The 23,757-nt window shown below is 40.9% G+C and overlaps 1 protein-coding gene across 2 annotated transcripts in view; it reads right to left on the reverse strand.

Moving 5' to 3' along the window:
• Window positions 1-13,928, reverse strand: part of TFAP2D (transcription factor AP-2 delta) — a 57,666-nt gene extending 43,738 nt beyond the window's left edge. The window contains exons 1-3 of one of the 2 annotated variants that reach the window (XM_007061718.3): window positions 13,611-13,928; window positions 12,273-12,770; window positions 8,955-9,015 (exon numbers count right to left, since the gene is read on the reverse strand). In XM_007061718.3, the coding sequence (XP_007061780.1) occupies window positions 8,955-9,015; window positions 12,273-12,770; window positions 13,611-13,649 (598 nt within the window). In that variant the 5' untranslated portion in view covers window positions 13,650-13,928. The other variant, XM_043542128.1, reaches the window with a different exon arrangement.
• Between the last annotated feature and the right edge of the window lie 9,829 nt (window positions 13,929-23,757).

Here is a 23,757-nt window from a genome sequence, read left to right on the forward strand (position 1 = left end):
GAAACGGGAAAAAAAGATATCTATAATTTGAGGAACAAAAGACCCAACTGAAGAACAGAAGATTCTGGGCCCAATCTTTCAAGGTATAGAGTGCCTAAGCTACCATGAACTTCACTGGGAGATGAGGGTGCTGTTGAGAAGCTCCTAGAAGGATTGGGTGCTTTAATAGGGAAAGGGTTTTTTAAATTTTTGCTGTGATATTTTGAGGCCCAATCCTATTCCCACTGAAGGTAAAGAGGAAAAATCTCCTTCCCATAGACATAAATAGGAGCAAAACTGGCTCCTTTGTGCTGGACTCTGCTTTGACTTTGTTCCCTCACCCCGATCTGACCATCGCCTCTTGAAATAGAACTATCAAGAGTTGTGCTAAATAGCCAACAAATTAGCATTACAAGGAAGTAAGTGCCAGCTTTGGGAGAGTATTTGTACTTTCTGCTCCTCTTTGCACCAAATGAACTATTTCAGTGCAAAACACTGGCCACCAATAATGATAAATGCATCAAATAATAATAGTGGGAACAGCAGTGGACTCCACTAACTTACTAGAAACATGTCAGTCCTGTCAACACAATGAAAATGTCAGTAAATTAAGGTGCAAAGACAGGTTTGTGGATTTTGGTTTTAATTTTTTCCCTTTCATATTAATAGAAGATGTACATGATAATGTAGTGTGGTGGAAAATCATTTAGATCCTGATTCATTTAAACACATGCTTATCTTTAAATTTCACTGGCATACTTAAAGTTAGGCACGTGATTATGTGCTTTGTTGAATAGGGCACGTGTGTCCATTTATCAATAGTTCTGTGTTCTGAGATGCCTTCCTCCCCCTCTCCCCCCATTAGTTAAAATGTTCTGAATTAATTATTTGTGTTTTAATAGAAAATAATGCTATTGCTTTGTCAGAAAGGTGAGACATATATTTCTACTGCTGTCACTGCATTGTGGTTTCATATTTTTCTGGCCTGTAGCAAATAGCATGTGTAAATAAAGGGCTTGTCTATAAGAATCAACATAATCCACGAGAGTCATCATTGAAGAAATGGGTTTTTAAGGAGATATATCTGGGATTTATCTTATATAAACAATTAACATTAGGTTCTGCTCTTTTATTATTCTATTATTTATGTCTACAGATGCCTTTAAAATGAATGTCTGGGTTACAATTCATGACACCTTTCAGGATGTTTTTTTTTTACCATGCTCTGAAAATCTGGCAAATTTGCAATTTATTACAAAATGGAGAAATGGAAATCCTTATGTTTTGTTAAGTAATAGAAGAGCTGTCAAAATAGCTACTAATGAGTGATTTATTTACCACATTTCACCTCTTTTTCTGTTTATGAGTCATTGTGGGCAATTCAGAATTTTCTCAGAATTATTCATCAAATTATTCAGCAATTAATCTCTGTGAAGAACTGCTGCTCTGTAGTTTATTTGTGAGAAGTTCATTGTAAATGTTCCAAATTCCAGCTGTGTTGGTTATTTGTGACTGGACAGATTGAATGCATATAACCTTTGTAATCAGGTTTCTTACATATATGAGTTCAAACTGTGTGACTATCTCTCATAGTCACTTAACATGTACTGTTTCCATGTACATTTGTGCAATAAACTAATTTACAGAATATTCATGTTATCTAAACACAAAAGGGGCATGAATGCAACAGAAGTGATTTTATTTTATATATATACTGGTAAATAATCAGGGGATTTCTTTTTTGAGGTTTTCGCCCAGCTTTAGGTCCTCACCCAGGAAAGAATTTAAGCACCTGTGTAACTGTAAAATCACAAGTAATATGGCTGAATTCAGTGGGAGCTGCTGAGTTGTCAATACTTTTGAAATAGGTCATTAAGAACCTAACTTTGGACACCCATGTTCGAAAATCTTGAGCTAAGAAGTTAATTCAGATGAAGTAGGAATACCCCTATAATGGATGGAAAACAAAATAAACAAAGGGACAGGTGTGCTTTTGTTAGTTTTGTTGTTGTTTGTCCCCCCCTCACTGGCTTCCAGGAACACAACTGTAAAGATTTCTACAGACATGCACAAAGGGAAGACACTCAATGGAAGGAGGATGAGCGCTTGATCAATCATAATGCCAACATCATGCAATTATACTGAAGGGATTTGTGCTTTATAATGAGAACATAAATCTCATTTTAATGGTATGGGCTCAAATGCAAAATGTTCAGAGATAAAAGAAATAAATCAGTCTATTTCTCTTTCACATAAATAACGCCTAAGCATTGTTAGAGTTTGATTTGGTAATTTCACCTGTCTCCCTAACTGTCAAATGTGTCATAAAGGAGCAGAGCTGCCTAAAAGAACTCCTAAGACATTAAGTTTTTTTAAAAGCAGAAATTCCCAGTTAACAGTCTTTTAGCAGATGTTCCAACTCTTCATCCTGCCAGAGATTTGGGGAAATGTAGGCAGGGTTTTTTGGTGTTTTTTTGGTTTTTTAATTTGGCTTGCTGTGTTTTGTGTATGTGCTGAATAATGCGATTTTAGCACGATATATTGTGTTTTGTGTTGTGCTGTGTGTGCTCTCCCGGTGTGTATGTGTGTTGTGTGTCTGGTAATCAGACTTCGGTACGCGCTGTGTGGTGTGTTTTGTGTTCTAATGTTGCGCTGATGAGACTTTGGCACGCTGTGTGGTGTGTTTTGTGTTCCCTGTGTTGTACTATGTACTTTTGTCTTGCCTTGTGTTGTCTTCTGCACGCTGTGCGTCTCGTTTAGACTGAGCGCTGCTGGGCGTTGTGCTAGTCGGTGTGCTCTCTCTGTTGGTGTGTGTGTGTGTGTGCGTGCGGGTGGGAGGCGTTGTATTTGACAGATTGTATGTGTGTGTGCTGTTCTCGCTGTGTGTGTGTGTGTGCATGGCGCGGGATGTGCGACCCTCTTCTGCTGAGGTTGTGGGGGGGGCTGCTTGCTTTGTGTGCTGCTGGTGTGTTGCACCGATGTGTGCGTTCTGCCCTTGTGCGCAGACCTGCTTGTGGTGTCGCTCGGGTGCGTGTGGTGTTCTGTGCGCTGGGCGACGTGTGCATTGTGGTTTGCGCCCTGTCCCAGGCTACGCTGTGGGAGTTCAGTTTGTGTTGCTTGCATTGTGCGCCGGTGTGTGCATGAGTATGTGTGTGTGTGTGCTATGGGAGTTCTCTTTGTGTTACTTGCATTGTGCGCCGGTGTGTGCGTGAGTATGTGTGTGTGCTATGGGAGTTCTGTTTGTGTTACTTGCATTGTGCGCCGGTGTGTGCGTGAGTATGTGTGTGTGTGTGTGCTATGGAAGTTCTGTTTGTGTTACTTGCATTGTGCGCCGGTGTGTGCATGAGTATGTGTGTGTGTGTGCTATGGGAGTTCTGTTTGTGTTACTTGCATTGTGCGCCGGTGTGTGTGTGTGTGTGTGTGTGTGTGTGAAGCGACCGCGTGTTTCAGCCATCCACAGACAGGCCGGGCTGGAGCTGTTGCCTCGCGTTACGAAGCACAAAAGCCCCCAGCCTTGACATGGAGCAGAAGGTGGAGAAAACAGCAGAAGGTCAGCACAGAGCGCCCCCCCCCCCCCCCCCCCCCCCCCCCCCCGCCCACCAATAACTCCTGCGCTGCCCCCATCGAAACTCGGCAGCTGAGCAGGGACACGGCCGAAAAGAAGCCACATTTCCATGCAGCTCTGATGGAAACGGGGCCTTGGTTTCCTTCCCCAAGTTTCGCAGGGCGCCTGATCTTGCAAACTTTAGCGGCCAGGGGTGGCACTTGCTTGAGGCCAGGGGGGACGATTTTGCAGGCAAACAAAATCGACCCCCTCCCAACCTCACCAGGCGCTCGCCGTTCCCGTGTGGAGAGCAGCGAGCTGCAGGAATGGGGGGGTTTACTGGACCCCTAATAAACACCAACGCCTAACGCAGCGCGGAGTCCAGACCCTGCCTTCTAGCCTAACTCCTCGCCCCGGTTTTGTTGTTGTCGGTTTGAGATTATCTGGGCTGGAACCGCGAAACCGATTAATTAGACAAGTTATTAGGGTTTAATGCCATTCAAACTGGCCCTTGAAAAGAGACAGCCGTGTTAATTACAGTGCATTAGGACTCGGGACACAATTATAGGTATTACCGGATTATCAAGACTATTGTAAGGTTCTTCAACAGCTAGGAGCTGGTGGGGGAAAGGAGGTGGGGCCTGAGAACAACAAAAGGAGGAAAATGCAATTAATTGAAAGATTAAATTGCCGTTATGTGCTATATTAGCCTACAGTGCAGGCTACGCTTATAGAGCCATATCTTATCCTTTGTCCTTAATTACCTGGGGAAAATAAGTTTCCTTTTAGTGTAAAGTTTCACAATATCGTTGTAGAACGCTGCATTTATCCTTTGTTATGTCAAACTGAATTCTGCTTTTTCGGTTTCCTCCATATATATTTTATTTTGGATACAGAATAGTACTTCTTAGTAATGGAGAAATATAGGAATAGGTATGTCCAATGGGGGGGGGGGGGGAGAATAGGATAATCTATTCTGACATAGAGAATATTTAGCAAGCAAGCAAAATAAATTCCCTGTTAACTTTCCTGCCAAACAGGTGTTTACAATTTAAATGAAATAAAAGCAATAAAAGAGATTACCACTCCTGTATCTCCCCAATTTTCAGTACCACTATTGCGTAGATTACAGAAATCACAGAATCATAGAAGATGAGGGTTGGAAGAGACCTCAGGAGGTCATCTAGTCCAACCCCCTGCTCAAAGCAGGACCAACCCCAGCTAAATCATCCCAGCCCAGATAGTATCTGGAAAACACCTTTTACACCAAGATCCAGTCTAGCTCCCCTTCCATGTATTACCCGAGGTATCATAAAGGGAAACGTATTGGGGCGCTTTATTTTGTTGTTTGTTCTGTGTTAACATTGCCTCTAAGAGTCCCCGGCTTAAACTCTCGCCCTTAACGAGTGCGACAGAAGGCTGCAGTTTCTCCCTTAAGCGTCTCAAATTAAAATTGAAGATCAGAGAAAACGATCAAGCCACATCGAATCCCTTTCACACTGCAGGCAGCGCCATAAGTAAATACATAAAAGGCAGAAGAGAGAAGGGGAAGCGTCTTTCCCGTGATTTTATTGGCAGACTTTTGGGTGACTGATGCTTGAGCTTTTAAGAATTTGTGTTTTTAATCAAATAAGATCTGACAGTGTTCCTGGCTCGGCATTAATGCCTGAGCATTCGCATGTCAGTCACCTCTAAGCGATCTGACAAACTCCAGATCTCTGAAAACGTGCAGAGTTCAGATCATATTAATTCCCCAAAAATGTTTTGATTCAAAGTAGTTTGTATTTTATGTTGCCAAGGGCAATCGAAAAAGAGCTATTGCCGATAGCCTGGCCCCTCTCTCGTCATGGCCCAGAGGCGATAGCGGTATTTAAGCTTCTTGAAATTAGCCTGGGGCAGGAACGATGGATGATCACAAAGCGAAACGAGAGGGTTTTTTTTTTTTTTTTTTGGAGTTTGCCATCTCGATTTCATAAAACGACTGAGGCCGAAAGTCACCGTGTTGTCTTTTTAAATCCAAATTTTCGGAGGTGAGGACACCCAAGCGGTGTATGCTTCTTATGCAAGGGGGGCTCGGGGAATGGGGTGGTTAGCAAACAAGCCACTCCCCCCCTCCCCCAATCAAACGGCTCTTGGCTTTAAAATTGCAACCTAAAAGGGAAGGAGTTGATCATAATAAAAGCCTGAGACATTTACTGGGAAAGTGTCGGGGGGGGAGGGGGTGTTTTGTTTTGTTTTAATGATCCAAAACCACAGACGACTCCTGTAAATAGAAGCTTCGTTTCTTCAAGTGATTTCTTTTGAAACAGGGGATCTGAATATTCAACTTTAAGGCAAATCTCCACTCTGTATGTACAACATTAATATGATCTCTGCAGAATTTGGTACTCCGAAATATTAACATATCAAAGCAGCTGCCTGAGGCTAGAGAAGCTATCGATACACGAGCAGTAGGGAAAGTAAAGATTATTGGTTCTGATGGTCGGAGTAGTGGAGCTCCGGGCTATATCCTGCACACCAGTAAATGAAAGTGATAGCATGGGGATCTCTGCCTCGGAATCGGTGGCAAATATTTTATCTAGCTGGTAATTATCTCGCCACCACCTAAGTCCTGCAAAAAGTCTTTTACTTTCCGAGCCTCATTACAGGAAAACTCAAAATCATGGCACTAAACCATGTCGCAGCCAGCCAGAATGTGTAATGTCAGACCTGTGTGCGGAGACTGAGACGGGTTTGTGGATGCGGTTTTTTGAGTTATTTGTATTTATTATAATTATTATTCGGGTTGATAAAGAAGACCACATGGCCTTTAAGACACTCCCCCCCCCCTCCCCAGAACAAAAGAATGACTTCTATTCAAGGGGAAATTACATGAGGAGTTATATTTTAAAATCTTTTCTTTCTTTCTTTCTTTCTTTCAGTCAAAAAACCCCCAGCCAACCTCCTTTTAAAAAAAATATATGTATGTATTAACGAGAAAAAAAAATCTGACGCGAGATGTTTAAAATATTAGAGAAGCCCAGAATTAATATATTCGTACTGATGTATCGCTAGAAAAGAAGTCTGATTTATTTATATGGGATACTGGACCGCGTTTCGGCGTAGGATGTTTTGATTGTTACTAACACCTATCGTTTTTTTTTTTAAGTCGGACAAAATATTTATTATGTATTTTTAATATACATCTGAAACCGATAGAGTCGTCTTTGATATCTCCACCGACTTCTCCAAGAGACAGCTCTTGTTCAGCTGCACTTCGGCATTAGATCAGTGGAGGAAAAAACCTTACATTTCCATGCTGGATTTCCTTTACTATCAATCTTTAAATCCTTGAGCAACTTGATCGCTTTAAAAAAAAAAAAAAAAAGACCCTTGACTACAATCAGCCACACAGGTACAGTAATTGGAAGCTCCTTAGCACAGCTGGAGAAATTGAATAAACTGGATGCGAGCAGGATATCCAGATCCTCTTTCACAAGGAAGATTAGAATCCAGTCAAGTAGTGCAGACATAAACCCCAATTTATGAGAATTCATTCACTCCCCTTCTCTCTTTGACGAGGATTCAGCTTCCTAGAGATCATATTTTGGTTCAGACACGAAAACACTTTCTAAGATATAATTAATATCAACTGAATTCCAAGGAGAAAGAATCAAGGGGAAACACACAGGCGCGGTTACACCCTTTTAATGGACAGATTGCAACAGATAGGAACTGCTAACACACATCCATGTACAAACAATCCCCGCAACGCCCTGAAATTTCAACCCACCGTCATTCTCCGGTACCACTGCAGATAGAAATGTCGGAGGAATGTTACCCACAACTTCCCTGTTCCCCCCCACTTTGTGTCTGGGGTGTTGTTTTTCTGCTTTGGTTCATTCCTTTGTGAAATAAGAATTCCACCTAACTTTGTCTCCGAGCCTTTTAGCGGGGACTACATTTTAAAAGAGGGGAAATGTACAATGTCATACAGGACAGACTCCAAAGACCACCCCGGGTTGGAAGAAGAGGTAGCCCTCACGAGGGCCGGGAAAGCTTGTAATTAGTGGAGCTGTTCTTTCAGCACCAGATGTAGCGGCCCCGGCCTTCTTCATGACCACCCTACCTTCCATCTACCGTCCAGATTGCTTTGAATAATGGCCTCTCACCTGGCTTTTTGTTCTTTCAGCTACCACGTTGCCACTAACAGGCCCCGGCGTGTTTGTGTTGTCGGGTTTCGTTGCTGAACTTTATACTAGTGCAAAAATATGTTTTTTAAGCAAATCACTTGCTTAAAATATAAGTTGTTATCCACCCCACCCATAAAAAGAAATTAACCTGTTAAATAAAAGAATTAGCCTTTTATTTTAGGCTAATTCTCCCGTCCCACGACCACTCGGTCAAGATTTACAATGCCCTTGCCACAGAACTGGGGATTTCAATCGGTACATCGGATTTTAAAACCAGTCGAAAAAATTCGGAATGGCTCACCATTTGCGTCGGGATCGCAATCTATGCTTAATACTACAGATTTTTTTTTTCAATGCAATTTCAATGGCAATTCGTTCCCGGTGTATTTTATTTTTTTATTTAAACCTACAGTTTGTCCCGGGATCTGAATAATAAAATCGGGTTTATTCTACTTAAATAACACTGCACCCCATAGTATAATGAATAAGCCCGGACTTTATTAAACGGGAAAGTGAATAATGAAGGGAAATATTATTTTCCAAGACGTAGAATGGATCTTTGACAAATCCCTTATATTCGTTTTATTCTGAATACATATATTTATGATAAGCATTATTTTGGGATACAGTATGTCTCTATATTGGCGTTGAATATATGGGCCTCTAGACAAAACGGCCTACTTTGGCATCTCTTAGTCAAAACAGATTTTTTTCTCTCACAAATAGTCATGAGCAAGGTATTCCGGACGGAGAACAGAATCTTCCTGCTAAGTTTAGACTTCAGATCTTTTCAGGAGCAGATGGAATCCAGGGCGGCTTTACCCAGACAGTTAACTACTTTGTCAATCACCGGTTTATCTACCAGTCTGTAACAGTGAGTTATTTAGTACCCTCATATTGCCAAACCTCTCGCCCTTTGCATAAGAGATCAGACTGCAAATGTAACAGACAAGGGCTATTGAGCACCAATATTTTTAAATCAAAACGAGAAATCTCCCCGAGAAAGGGTGAAATAATGAAACAAACAGAAACCTCGATTCACCTTTCATTTCGTCTAGCTGCCACGAAGTGGGGTATTTGTAAGTTACTGAGCCATCAAGACACTACATTAGTTTTAATGTGCTTCTCTTTCCATTGAAATTATCAATAGTTTTTTCGATATATCTGTAATATGCTACACAACAACAGATAGAGAGAGAGACAGGTGTGTGTTTTTTTAAAGAAGTAAAATATAGGAAAATATTTTTTAACCTGCTTACCTCTCCTTATCACCCCACCTTGGCTGTTCAGTACTAGCCCACATTGGGCCTCCACCGACCCCTTAAATTGTGAAAAATAAACAAAATCAGTCAGATACCAAAACTCTTTAAATCAAGCAGCTTTTGTTTTAATACAGAGCTCGGTCAATAACGACAGTAAAGACAATATTTCAGCAACACACTTCTAAAAGGGGATTCAAATTACCTGACAACTCCATACAATATCTCAGTCTAATTACTTAAGCTTCCACTATCCTAGGAAATGTATTTTTCACAGAATAAGCGTCGGGTTCATTTCTATTTAGATATCATTTTTGCCTAGATAGATAGATTAGATTTGAGAAGTTTATGTATATGTATACAAATACTCTTTCTCTGTGTGTACATGCATACAATGTGTGTGTGTATAGACAGTGTATACACAAAGAAATTCTCCCAAATATCTGTTGATCTAAACAAATAAAATCTAAGTAACAATGCAGCTGTCAATAATTCTACGAGATATCTATCTATCTATCTATCTATCTATCTATCTATCTATCTATCTATCTATCTATGTGTGTGTATGTTTGTGTGTGTGAGTGAGTGTACACACATATACACACCGTGTATATATAACATAGCGACTCATGCACTATGCTCAAGAGAATATATGTTTGTGTGTGTATGTGTGTCTTGGCATATATACGAAGAGGTTTGTATTTCTACACATCTCTTACTTATACTTTAACTCTTACTCTTTTGTTTTTAGATCCAATTCTTCTTTTATACATATTTTTGATAGGGATCATGAAAGGTTTAACCGGTTTTTTTTTTTATATACTGGGGGGTGGGGGGGAACATAGTGGAAATGTGGTAAGGACGCATTTTCCTTTACAAACAAAACGAGATATTTGACATGAAAGAGTCCTTTAAGGGTGTTAACCTACTCAACAGCCCGTGAACAGTCAAGTAAATGCGGAGGGAGAGTCGGTGCATAATAAAAACCCTACTTTACAAAACAACCTTCACAGTCCTGGCGCTCTCCCCCAGTTTCACCATATTGGCGCCGGCCTGTAAGACCCTCCTTTTCAAGGCTCTTTCTTATTTTAAGTGTTCTGCTTTAAAGTGATTATGAAATCAATATGAAAAAAAACTTGGCGACTGAGCATAAATTAAAGCGGTGACGGGAAAAGGTGTGACAGGTTCCTTTGTTGTCCATGGAAAATCTTTTTAGGGGACTGAAAGATGCCACTCCAGCCCCAAGACTGTTTGCATCTGTTCGGCTGACTTAAACCGCCCTCTAAACGATTGGACTTTCACTTAACATTCTGTGCAGGGGAAAGTATATTTACATTTGTTGCATTGGAAATGAGGTCTATGCTGATGAACGTCTCGAAAAGAAAGACGGAGGAGAAGGGGAGAGTGGTGAGACCACAGTTCGGGTCTATAGTTCGCCTGCCCGCTCCATTTCAGTTTACCACCAAAACACCCCCCACTGAACGCAAGGTGAAATTAACAAGCCTGAAAGTGTGTTTTGAAGCAACTAAATACATACATTCAATTTCTCCACGATGAGTCTTTTCTAGACCTTCATATATTTCCTTGTTCTGTCTGGACAGAGAGGGGGTGAAAAATAAGTGAAAGGGAGAGTGCCAAGATGCAAGGGGGGGGGGGGGGGATCAGGTTATTTTTTTAATGAATTTTGATCAAATGATGAACCTGTCCCCCTATTTTTTCAAAGCTATTTAATTCTATTTTTTTTTTAACAAAAATGAACCTGGATCTGACAGCTTAACCAACGTTTATTGTTTCTATATTATTATGATATGCAAGGGAAACGTGTTGTTTGGTCGGATGACATTGCATAAATGACCCGTTGAATGGCACTAAGTCGAAAATTGGATAAACTATGGTGCTCTTTTGCACAGGATTTAGGCATTGTCCGCTGCCTTGCAAACGTTCTTAATCCCCTCTTTTGAAAGATACCAGGCTTTGTGCCTGGCAAAGGGAAAAAATTTGTACAGATACAAAAAGATCAGCAGCAGACGTGGTTATAAAAAGGAGTAAATAGGTTTTAGTTGGGCTAAGAAGTGAATGGCAGATTTGGGTGGGTGTGGGGGGGGGGGTGGACATAAGGGGTGCCTTATGGAAAATATAAAAAAAAATGCCTAGAGAATATACAATTATTTAGTGAATTTAAATGTCGAAAAATCAAGATTTATAGAATTTCTCCTCCAAAGGGATCGAACAGATAATATTCTTTGGTTGGTGCTATTCCCTCCCTAAATAATTCCTTGCTCCGGGGTAAGTAGGGAGAAAAATCTTTCTAATGGGGCTCTTTTTAGTTCTCTAAACTTCTGGGTTTTTTAGAGCAGCTGACCTCTATGTATGGGGGAAAGGACAACATAGAGAGCTTTGTGGGAATAGAAGCAAGGACTGAGGGGAAGTAAGTACAGTAAATACGGTTAAATCCGTCTCAGCCTGGCTACCTCTGGAGTGAACCCGGCTCCTTAGCTTGTTGTAAGGGAAAGTATTTGTATTTGACTTTTAAAAAAATGTGTATTGTTATAAATGACAGTTTTAAAAATACATTTTAACTTGGGACAGAGAGACTACTGGATATGAATTCTCAGTTGGTGGTAACGGATTCATAATTGAATATAAACTAGGTTATCTACATAGGTAGAGATATATGGTGAGTTGACAAACAGGAGATTAGATAGATAGATAGATAGATAGATAGATAGATAGATAGATAGATAGATCTGCATCCATATCTATATATCTCAAGACCTTCATTATTTTACTGTCAAACATTTCTTTTATCATTTACTTTTGCTTTAACATTTCATCTATCGCAGCTAAACTAAGGGATATCTGCAGGGCATGAGAATTTTTTTTTTTAAAAAGTATTTTATAGCAGAGATATTTTTTCCTGACGTTTCTCCTTCCTCCTCCCTGGCTCTATCTGGATTTTTATATGTGTCCGCGTGTTATTTAAATATACAGATTTGCCACACAAGTGAGGAAAGGGAGAAAAGCGGATTTAGATGGATTATTTTGTAGCCATTTCGAGTGCCTTTGGTTTGGAGGGGATACACACACACACATACACAGATCTCCTGATTAACTGACCTGTTTCAAGTCATCCACCACCTAAAATGTTAATCCAGGTGCGAGGTTATTTTGTCCGGCAAGGGGACTACATGCTTTTAGTTTTGGACCCTGGTAATGATTCTTATGACTCCACCCTATGTATGGGATCGGTGTGAGAGCGATGCTGAAGAGAAGAAGCTATGAGGATGTATCATCGAAAGTATACTGCATGCTATTTACCTGCAAATCGTCTGTCCCCGAGGCTGCAAGCCCGAGGCTTGGTCCTGGCAGGAGTCTTTGATCGGGATGCATCCCATATTGGGACCCATGGCTCATAAGAGACAGGTCGTGGCGCCGGTAAGCATCTAAACACCCCAGCTCTCTCCTCTGCTCGTCCAAGCAAGAGGATTTGAGAGCCCGGGCGTTGTGCAGGTTAATAAAATCGGTGGGTTCCCCATGGTGGATCTGCTGGTAATATTGCTGCGAGTGGTGGAGGGAATTCAAGGAGTAAGCGTCAGGGTTGACTGCCGGGTGGCCGTGCTGGAACTCGTAGTGGAAGGACTGGTGATGAAGTGGTGTGTACTGGTGATTAGTGGAGAAATACGGGGAAGCAAACTCAGTGCCGGTGGTGGAGTAAGTTAGAGGCGAAGAGGACGAATAGGCGACAGTTGAGTTGGCCACAGACTCCAGACATCCAAGCTGCATCAAACGATAGCTGTTTGATCCGTCATGACGTATCTGAAAGGAAGAAGGGAAAAGGAGACCCCAAAACGGGAGGTTTGTCATTTAAAACTCCGTGGGCCACTCTGCCAAGCACCCTACCCTGCATCGCTTCCCCCCATTCAAGGTGCCCAGCTCCAGGCCGCCCCAAGGTCGCTTCCCCAACCCCTTGGGCGGGTGTCATGCAGGTCTGTTCAAAATAATAAACAAACACCCAAACCTGCCTGAGTACAGCCGAGCAAAACGAATCCACCCCACAGAAATACAACAACAACAAACAAAAAAAAAAAAAAAAGAAGAGAAAAAGAAAAGGAACCACAACCAAAAATACTGATCACGGTCTCTGCTATCTGGGAGTGAAACAAAAAGTCATCACACCGAAGCGCTTTAACTCCACGGGAACACCCAGAAGCGGGGGGGAAAAGCTCGCCATTGTGTTATACAGCATTACATATCTCGATAGATAGCTGCCTCCTTCTTGTGTTTGGGACCCTGGTTTCTAAGGAATCCCTTCACATTGTCCCCCTCAAATGTTCCTAGAGGAAGGCGATGTTCCAGCCTTGCCACATCTTCCCGTTTCTCTCGATTTGATTATTTCCCCCCCAGCTTCATTATATTATTAGGGGTCTTGTTCTGTTTTCGTGCTGGGACTGTTTTAACGTGGTAATGAGTTGCTCTGGCTGGTGACAGATGTCATAACGAATTTTCTCCCTATACTTCTTTAAATTATCTCTGAAGCCGGATTATCATTAAATGTAACGGTCCAATACGGATTAAAAAAAAATGGAAACAACCACAGAGGCACACACGCTCACACCCATGCACACACACGCACGCACACACACACACACACAATACCTCTGCTTCGTGGACTAGTCCTGGAAACGTAGTTGACATTTTGGGTTCTCCGAAAAAAGGCTCAGGATAAAATTCCCTCTCAAAAAAATCAAATCAAAACAAAATAAATTTAAAACATCCAAACTCCTTGTATCCCCACCCGGTTTTTTAAAAAATCTGTATCTACGAGAGAATTTGCAATGTATCTGCATAGATCAGATCGCTTTCCTTTTCCATGCACCACCTTAAAAACCTGTAGGAACAAAATTTTCCCTCTGCACAAAAGCAGCTCCCTGGATCAGATTTTGTACTTGCTGGGTATTTCTTTGGCTGATGTCGTAGGTCCCTTGGTAATATAGAAGTTTTGAAAATTAAGCATCAGCACTGAGAACTGGGAGGACAATAGATAGAAGAGCTTCATCCCAGGAGACAAGGAATAAATATTGTATCTTCGCCTAATAAGGAACTGTAGGTTCTTTCAACATTTTTATACAGTTTTTCCTCCACTCTTTAGAATGCTTTTTTCTCACACAGGCTAATATGGGAGCTAATCTGATCGAAGGGGGCATTTTGAACACATTTTATCGGGAGGCTATAGATCTAATAGATATAGTAATCTATATTAATTAAATCGTCATTTTAAATAGGTAAGTGTGATCCTTCCTGCTGGTTCTACTGCTTTTAAATATAGACCCAAAGAAAAGATTGCACATTTGTGGTGTGTGTCTTTAGCTGTATTTTTCTAAATTAAAACAACGTTGCTGGGCTTGATTTTTTTTCCCTTACGTTTACATCGAATTCAAGTCCACCCCACATCCCAATCTTTCTTTTCTTTTCTTTTCTTTTCTTTTCTTTTCTTTTCTTTTCTTTTCTTTTCTTTTAATAAAGGCTACCTAGCAGACAATCTTAGGGTTTTTTTTTACTAGCTTTTCAAATAAATAGCTAGCCTGAGACCATAAAGTATAATTGCAGTGAATTATATATATGAAATATATGGGAAAATATGGGACTGTGTGAGAGGAAGGTGGACTTTTTTCCATTTAAATTAATTTTAATTTTTTAAAGAAGTGCTGACACATTTTATTCTTGGAAAATTAATTGAGGTTGGATAGCACCGTATTGCACATATGAAGGTTTTACAGATGTATTTATATATTTATTTATTGACAGTAGTGGGAGGTTGGGTCTTAAACACACTTGGAGAAAGAAAGAAAGAAAGAAAGAAACGTTCTATTTAGAACGGGAAGTATCAAAATATAAATGGTTTATATTTTGCAAAATGTAAACGAACGTTCTAAATCGAGCACAATACTGGGAAGTAAATGTTCCGAGAAAGGTTCTTAGCCAAATGGCATTTCCTGCCGATGTGTGTCTGCTGATGGCTAGTTTCCACAAATTAGAAGCCTGGAGTTAAAAGAGGGTATAACTCGCTTTTAATTGCCATTTAATTTGGTTTGCTTTTAAGTGTTTTAGCTGCAAAGGTGTCTTAATAATAAGCCGCAGGCAAATAGGCATGTGGCTTTTTTTTTTTTAAGGTCTAGTTTTGGGGAGGGTTTACTGGTATCTGTTCATGCAGGCTAACAGGACCTGTCATTCAGCCCTCTTTTCTTTATACAAATGGACAAAGGCACACGACTAGAATTGAAATGCATTGTCTGAGATGGAAAAGTGCGATTATCCAGGCGTGCACAGGGGTCAGCAGCAAACACTTTTTAGCACTCCTACATATTATGAGAGGGTTCATCTTGGCAGAGTTGCCCCCCCCCCTTCCTCCCCCATTCTCCTTAATGGAGAAGGAGGAGGATAAGAGGAAGGAAGGACATTTTATTTACTTTTTTTCTTTTTAATAGGAAATTTCGACACTGATTATTCTAACGTAATTACTGAGATATCAAAGATCCCCTTTCTTTCCCCATGTTTGATATTCCAGGAACGATTCCAAATGCTAGCAAGAGCTGGACTTCTCAAGAGTCTGGTAGAAAAGATGGTGAAATAATGTGGAGTAAATAAACAAGCTAGACTCCTTTAAATTATTGGCCCACTCCCAATGAATGAAATATGTGTGTGTGTACAGTAAACACACAAACAATAGGGCATATACCTAAAAAAGTTAAGACCCCGTGAATAAATACTTCTGACATATGCATGACTTTGCGTCTTCTTCTTCTTCTTCTTCTTCTTCTATAGCAGTCAGCTAGAAAACAATCTCTCAACACCCTTTAAAGATAAAGATTGTTCTGAAAACGATGGTTTATCTCATCAGTAATGCCTAAGGATGTTATTTTTTTGTCGCATACGTTTGTTTTGATTATTGTTTCTCCTTCGTCGTCATTCATATGAAAAGGGCTGAACGACAAACAACTACAACAAATTAAAAACAAGGCATAACTGAAAGCGCGATAGACTAGGCTGTGCGTGGGGACAATGAGTTACGAAAAGCGTGGATGTGAGTTAATTTTCTGATAGGATTATACAGTATTTTCCCTCCTATTATCATCTGTGAGTAAATCCATTCCTCAGATCATAGTTTTTCATGAGCTATTTCTCCACAGAACACATTAGCCTTCTATTTATTTATTTGGAAAACTTCCATGTGGGAAGGGGGAGTTATTTTAGTTTGACTTTTGCTAATCTCATTGGCTGCAATTACTTTCTGCACCCAAACAGGAGGCAACTCTTACATTTTAGGCGCACATCATAATGAGTTAAGTGGGACGCAAGTTTACTGAACAAGGACTGATTCCTTCAGTACCCACGTAACAAAGAGAGTAACTGCTCCCTTCCCCCACCACGCACAAAGATGCAACAGTCGCAAATAAACCGAAAGACGAACCTAACTGGGGAGTTTTGATCAGTTAACCAAACAACAACAAAATGTTCCTGTCTGGAGGAAAAGATTAAGAAATCAACGGGCCATATGCACGTACTGGTCAATTCCATCTGTTATGTTTCATCATGTCCCCTATGCTGTTCTAAGGCACGTCACACGGTTTGTTTTTAACCTCCCCCCAAACCCAATTAAGAGGCTGAGGCGAGCGGCAGATCACTTATTAATTACTCCAAAAGGACTTCTTTCAGGAAAGTTAATTGGTATCTTTCTGTTTTCCTATCATCGCCATAAGCTAATGACTACAACAGACTTTAACGTGAGGCTTAATTGAATTAACTGGGTAAATGATTTAATAGAGCGTGCTCTCCCATTGACGGGCTTGCAAGGGTTTCTTCTCTGAGGAGAAGCTCGCCTGCCATGAGGGGTGGTGAATTTCGACAGGAACTCTGGGCAAGACAGACTGGACTTCTGGAAAATCGCTCCTTGCGGGTGCTCACCTGAATTCACCTGGTAGCTCCCTGAACTGGAGAAAGCTGCAGCTGCTGGAGTGACAGAAAACTTGGCCCGGATGTCTGGCGGTTGTGCCATATCGACTGCCCGGAACTGTCAAGCCGAGTGACATGGTGTTTGACCTAAACATGCTCTCACGTAGTTAGAGACTAGCTGGGAGTTACATTTCCCTTTGCCTTTCCCTTCCCTCCCCCGTGGTCCTGTCTAGAGTCCCTGGTTCCGAGGCAGGCTACCTGCACAAACGAGTGTTGCTTTTGATTACTAATCACGAGCCTGCTCTTAAGAGTCTTTACTGGCGCAAACCTCCCAGGGACTTGAATGGGAGTCTTGCCAAAGTCCTAGGACCAACTCTCTTTTCAAAGGGAGCTTGAATGAACAATGTGATGAAAGGCTCGACAGCAGGGATTCACTTTAAGGCCTTTTGTGAGCGTTGTAGCCACGCGCTTCCAGAAGAATTGTCTCTCTCCTTCATTGGCCGGCAAAGGCTGTTTACGAAAGTGTATGTTTGCCTTTCCCTGTGGCTTTTTGTGCTTTTCTAAAGTTGGAAGGGTGTGAGCTTCGCGGAACCTCTGGGGGAGGGATAGCTCAGTGGTTTGAGCATTGGCCTGCTAAACCCGGAGTTGTGAGTTCAATCCTTGAGGAGACCATTGTGGGATCTGGGGCAAAAACTGGAGATTGGTCCTGCTTTGAGCAGGGGGTTGGACTAGATGATCTCCTGAGGTCCCTTCCAACCCGAATATTCTATGATTCTATGAACCTCCTCTTCCCTTAAAAGAAAAGGCATCCCTTCGAATAAGACATTTTTGTCCACCCTTCTTTCAACCTCGTAACCCCCTGCTTTCGGGAGTCCGATTGCTTGTGATGCTTTCTCTTATCGGCCGCAAGGCTCTTGCCAATAATTTTGACTCCTTACAGAGTGAAAACTGGACGCAGAAGGGTAAATCCAGACTATGAGCTCCACTCTGCAGGCCGTACCCCGGCAAAACTTCCATTGACTAGACTTCTTGAAGAAGAGACTTCAGGGTTGGTCCCTGCATGCATATGGTTTATCAAAAGACATCCAGGTGGTCAATATCAGAAGGTTAGATGCTGCTGTATTCCATTCCATGTCTTTTGGGATAAATTCAGAACACCCTACCTTAGGTAAAACGCTGCAGGGTAGATCTATCTATCCACACAACAAGACGATAGAGAGGTAGATAAACCTTGTAAATATGCTGAAAATGGTATTTCACTTTGTTACTTTTGAATATTCGATTTTTTCCTATTAAAGATCATTATTTTAAGACCCTAATTCATACGACATCCTTGTTTCTTATTATTATTCTCTCTCTGTGTGTGGGAATAAACCGTAACCCCTCGATTTCACCTAACATTGCTGAAGGAAACAAGGTAAATATCCTTTTGCGGAGTTTTGGGTTGCTGTGGCCAAGTCAGCATTTCTGGAAGAATTTTCCGCTCTAGTAGATTGAAATTTGTCATGGATACCCTCCACCTCTTTCCTTTTTAACACTAACTAATAACTTTTCCCGCCACAACACTCCTTCACCTGTGCACATCTGTATTCTGCTTCAACACAGCCGCCGAGAGGCAACATAAGGGGGCAGAGAAAAATGCATCTGCAAGCAATTAAAACTCTGTGAATATATTAGTCTGAAATTAAAGGGTATAACTAATGTCTCCAAGTAGTTTCTTTGATAACAGCGAAAATTCTTCTCGCTGAGATTTCGACTCAGACTCAAGGGCAGCTCTTCAAAGACGGGTGTCTGCCATCATTAAACATCTAGCAGAGCACGGTTTAAATGTGGACTTGATCAATGCTTTCGTGCAAAAAGAAGGATGGGACTGAATGCAGCCTGCACCATCCAGTGCATCATTTTAGAGTGGACTCCTCAGCTTGGCGGCTCGACCTGCTATCCAGTCATCAAGGTTTTCAAACATTCCTTGCATACACCCCGCTCTTAAACTGTCCAGGATAGGTGGCAAATTACTCCCCTGGGTTTGAAATCAAGACCCTTCCCACAGAACAGATTCTGTTTGAAAGCACAAAGAATAGAACCTCTCTCTTTCATTATGCCCGGCGTCACCCACTGGACGACCTCTTTGTTCCAGCCTTCTCTTTCTGTTCTTTATTTACTATGGCGACCTTAATGTTTGCACAGACTCTGGTGTTGTCCTCCTTCCCCCTGGCTGTCATTCCTTTGACTTGTGTCATTAGCTAATTTTCTCTTCGTAACTGATGTCGCTTATTCCACATCATGCACTAGACCAGGCTGGCCCTAATTTGGTTCTTCTGGGCGCCTTGCTGTTCGCTCCCCACGATCTTTGTCTCTCCAAACCAGCTTCCTATTCTTGCAAACATTTTGCTGTCTTCAGTACTTAACTTCCGTGTGTCAAATCCCTTCTGTCCTTGCTCAAGTGAACTTCCCAATGTCTTCAATGGGAGCTTTGCCTGAGGGCTGAGGAGAGACTGCAGAACCTAGTGTGAAGGTTTCAGAGTAACAGCCGTGTTAGTCTGTATTCGCAAAAAGAAAAGGAGTACTTGTGGCACCTTAGAGACTAACCAGTTTATTTGAGCATGAGCTTTCCTGAGCTACAGCTCACTTCATCGGATGCATAGCACATCGTGGAAACTGCAGAAGACATTATATACACACAGAGACCATGAAATATGAAACATGGTCTCTGTGTGTATATAATGTCTTCTGCAGTTTCCACGATATGCTATGCATCCGATGAAGTGAGCTGTAGCTCAGGAAAGCTCATGCTCAAATAAACTGGTTAGTCTCTAAGGTGCCACAAGTACTCCTTTTTTAGTGTGAAGGGTGGCATAGGAATCTTTCTTAAAGGATGATCAAGAATAACGATGACCCCATTGCCTCATCAACACCATATTGCTACTTCCTCGGTGCCACAAATCTGTAATTTCCTGAGTATTTTATATATTCCTTTTTAGGGGTGTAACTGCACTTCTCTCAAATCTATGTATTGGTTCTACCTTTCCGAAGACATTTTAAATAGTTATACTAGCTCTTTCTCTATTCTTTAGCTAGCTCCATCCATCAGGCGGACTCTACTATCCTCCTTGGGACATTTGTAGTTCCACCCTTTTCTTTTGTTGAGCGATCTTAATTTCCTTCAGTATTTCTACTGCATCCCCTAGAAGGAACATGGTCACTTGTGGTGGCATCTGGCCTCCATCCACCTGTGTGAAGGATTCTCCCTATTTAAACAGCCAGAGCTACCTCTTCTGTCCGTTACGTTTGCGATCTCTTAGAGGCCGTTTTTATTTTCCATGGATCACTACAAAAAGTAATTCTCCCTCTGCTAATACTCACACCTTCTTGTCAACTGTTGGAAATGGGTGATGTCCACCTTGATTTCACTGGCTTCCTTAGCACTACAAAAGTAATTTGCCTCTCTTGATATTCACCCCTTCTTGACAACTCTTGAGAATAGGCCCCTTCCACTTTAACTGAGTTGGCCTCGTTAGCACTGACCCCCCTCCCCACTTGGTAAGGCAACTCCCATCTTTTCATGTGCTGTTTGTGTGTGTGTGTGTGTGTGTGTGTATATATATATATACACACACACTGCTTACTGTATTTTTCATTCCATGAATCTGATGAAGTGGGTTGTAGCCCAGGAAAGCTTATGCCCAAATAAATTTGTTAGTCTCTAAGGTGCCACAAGGACTCCTCGTTGTTTTTTTTCTGTAACTGAAGAAAGTCTTATTACTTTATTTATCCTAATCTCCTGTGCAATCCTCCTTTCATTCCTCATCTTGGTGGTTCTCACATTTCTTACACTCTCTTCCCTTCATTAGGTAATCTTCCCAGACCTCTTCTTTCTTTACCTGGTCTCTTTCCTTCACTTATTTCACCTTTCTTACCCTTGAATACTTTTGGAAATTTTGTCCATCCAAATCAACTTTCCTTTATTCACAGTCTATTTGCTGCTGAGTGTAACAGAGGGCTCATAGGACCACGCTAATTTATTTTGGATCTTTTCAACCCTACTCCTGTTTAGCTATTGCTTTGTCACCTTAAATGTCACCCCCAGTTGCCGGCTATCTAATTTGTTCTGCTGGGAAGTAAAGTTATGTTCCAATTACAAACCCAACTAGGTTATAATTGTGCGTGTGTGCGGGATCAGTGTCTATCTTCATATCACTAGATCTCCAGTCATATCTTTTTTTGCTAATTAACCATTGATGTCTTTCAAGTTCTTTTATGTTTGAGGAAGGGAGGTGGTCACAGATATCTCATGTTTATGTCCAATTAGCAAACTAAGCTTTCTCCAGGTGTGTCCTTTGTATTTGTACAAATGATGTTTGCATTTATCCTCATCCCCACACCCTATTGCTCCTTCTGTATATAATTTCTACTGCCAGTCCACTCCCCTGTAATTAATAAGGGAGTACATTAGTAGTAGGAATTAGGACTGGGTGGAGAACAACAATTTTGCTTCTGAAAAAAATTGAGGTTTCCAGGTTTATTTTCATTCTGATGTGGCACAAACAAATGAGAGCTTTCCAATGGGCTTGTGGGATAAACACACCCACACACCATGAAAACGAGTCCCCAGATTTACCAGTGGTTAGCACCCTCAGCTGGTATAGGGAGACCGGGGTTCAAATCCTTGTTCTGCATCGTTCAGTAGCAGCCTTGTACCTTGGACTTCCAAATTCCAGGTGAGTGCTCTAACTAACCAGTTATTCTCTCTTATTCCATCCTGAACCGAAGTCTTCACACTGAAACTGATACATTTCTCTAACATTATGGTGGTGGTGGTGGTTTTTTTTAAATAGCATTTCTTCAATAGAAATAAAGTCATCAACATTTTTCTCACTAGCTCTAGCACGAATATCCCAAAGTCCACCTCTGCAACAAATGCAATAAAAGCAAGAATAATTCTGGATGTTGATCCAAAGCCCATTAAAGTCAATAGAAAGATTCCCATTAGCATCAAGGAACTTTGGATCAGGCGCTTGGAGTTCACCATTTCTCAGTGGGTACATAAACCATGATACCTGTGGTATCTAGAAGCAAGCAGTGATGATAAAGCACAAAGCTTAAAAATTAACCATTGAACCCAATTAAAACAACCCTCAAGCCAGTCCCGGTTTCAGGACAGTTTTGAACCATGCACTCTGTATAGTTCACCCCATCAAGTCAAAGAGGCCCTTGGAAATGCCCCTAATCAGAGAAACTGACGAGCTAATTTAAACCAAGATGACACTATCCACATTATTTTCAGGATGCATTTCAATATTTGAAGCAGAATCTTATCATTAAACTTCTCTCTGGTAGTGGAGAATGAAAACATCTGTAGACTGTGATGTATTAAAGATGTACCTTATATTAGAATCATCCATAATTAATGTAGACATTCCAATAAATAATACAGTGCCAGGTTCTTTGGATTATTGAGCATAATCTACTGTACTCATATATTTATGCGCTGGCAGTAATAGCGAGCACGTTTCCTTACCTAATTAAACACAGAGCACTATAGTATGTTTAAATAACCTTAAGGTTGTGACACAAACTTAAAAGAGTAAATTCAAAGGTAAGGCTGACATCCCTGTCCTTGCTCATGAGGCATGGCTTGATGGCTTTTCTCCGTGTGTATGTGTGTGTAATGCATCGATTTATGGATATTCATTTTAAATCTGCCCCCCCCCCCCGCATCTTCATTTATAGCCCTAACACTCTTTACACTTAGGTATAATATTATTAATATTTTTAAGACATTCTTTCCTCAGGAGCCCGGGATTTCTCTGAATAGCTTGTATAAATCAGTATTTAGGTTAAGTTATTTATTTATATAACACATATTTATTCATGTATTTGAAAATGGGATTTTATTGACCCAAGAATCCAGGATAGTTGCAGGGGAACCATTCTACATTTTTCTTCAGGTTGATTCCATATTCAGGCATTTGCTATTAAAATGCACATGCTGGGTCCCCAAAACTGAAGCCTGCTACTTCAGAGACAGTTGAGTCCATCGGGGAATATATATTTATGTCTTTAAAACATATTTTAATTTCCCGATTGATCATAATGGCTCATGCATAAATTCCATTTTTTTTCCATTTCTCTTACTTAAAAATTGGCCATTAACATTTATTTGGCAAAAGGAAAAAAATTGTTTCCAGCAATGGCATCTTGCCTGAAAAGTTGGAAATTTCTGGAGTGATCTTTTCGGTTGGAGGAGGAGCTATTCATAACCTCCTGACAATAGCTAGATTTCATAATGAACGTGTTGACAGTGCTAACTATGAGATCCATTCTGCAACTTCTACTCATGCTGGTAATCCATACTTAAGACAGTTGTCTTGCTGACCTCCATGGGACTGATGATTTTAGTTCAGGGGAAAGGGTGAGGCCCTAAGTTGTCTTGAATAAAGGGCCTTGCTCCAATGGCCATTTTAAGGCAATGGGCTTCTTTCCAGTGATGTTAATGGCTTTGGATCAGATCTTGAACAAGTCTTTGAGTTTCTACTGTGCTTAAAATACAAAAATGAAGGAGACAGTAGGAAAGTAATATTCTTACAATGGAAAATACTTTTTAAACAAAATCTATGTCTTTTAGAAATGTTGGTTTCATAGACTGAAAGCTGAAAGTCACTAAATATTAAGAAAATTGAAAAATATTATTTTCTTTTCATAGCAACCATGGAGAACATAATCAACACATTTGTAGCCCCACTTAAGATTTTTAGTGGTAACCTTTATCCATTCCTAGAAACTGAACATTTCAAGCTGAATATTCCGGGCCAGGAAAGTGAAATATTGACCGTCAACAATTCTACATTACAAA

Source organism: Chelonia mydas, chromosome 3, assembly GCF_015237465.2.
Source record: "Chelonia mydas isolate rCheMyd1 chromosome 3, rCheMyd1.pri.v2, whole genome shotgun sequence".
NCBI classification, from domain to species: Eukaryota; Metazoa; Chordata; order Testudines; family Cheloniidae; genus Chelonia; species Chelonia mydas.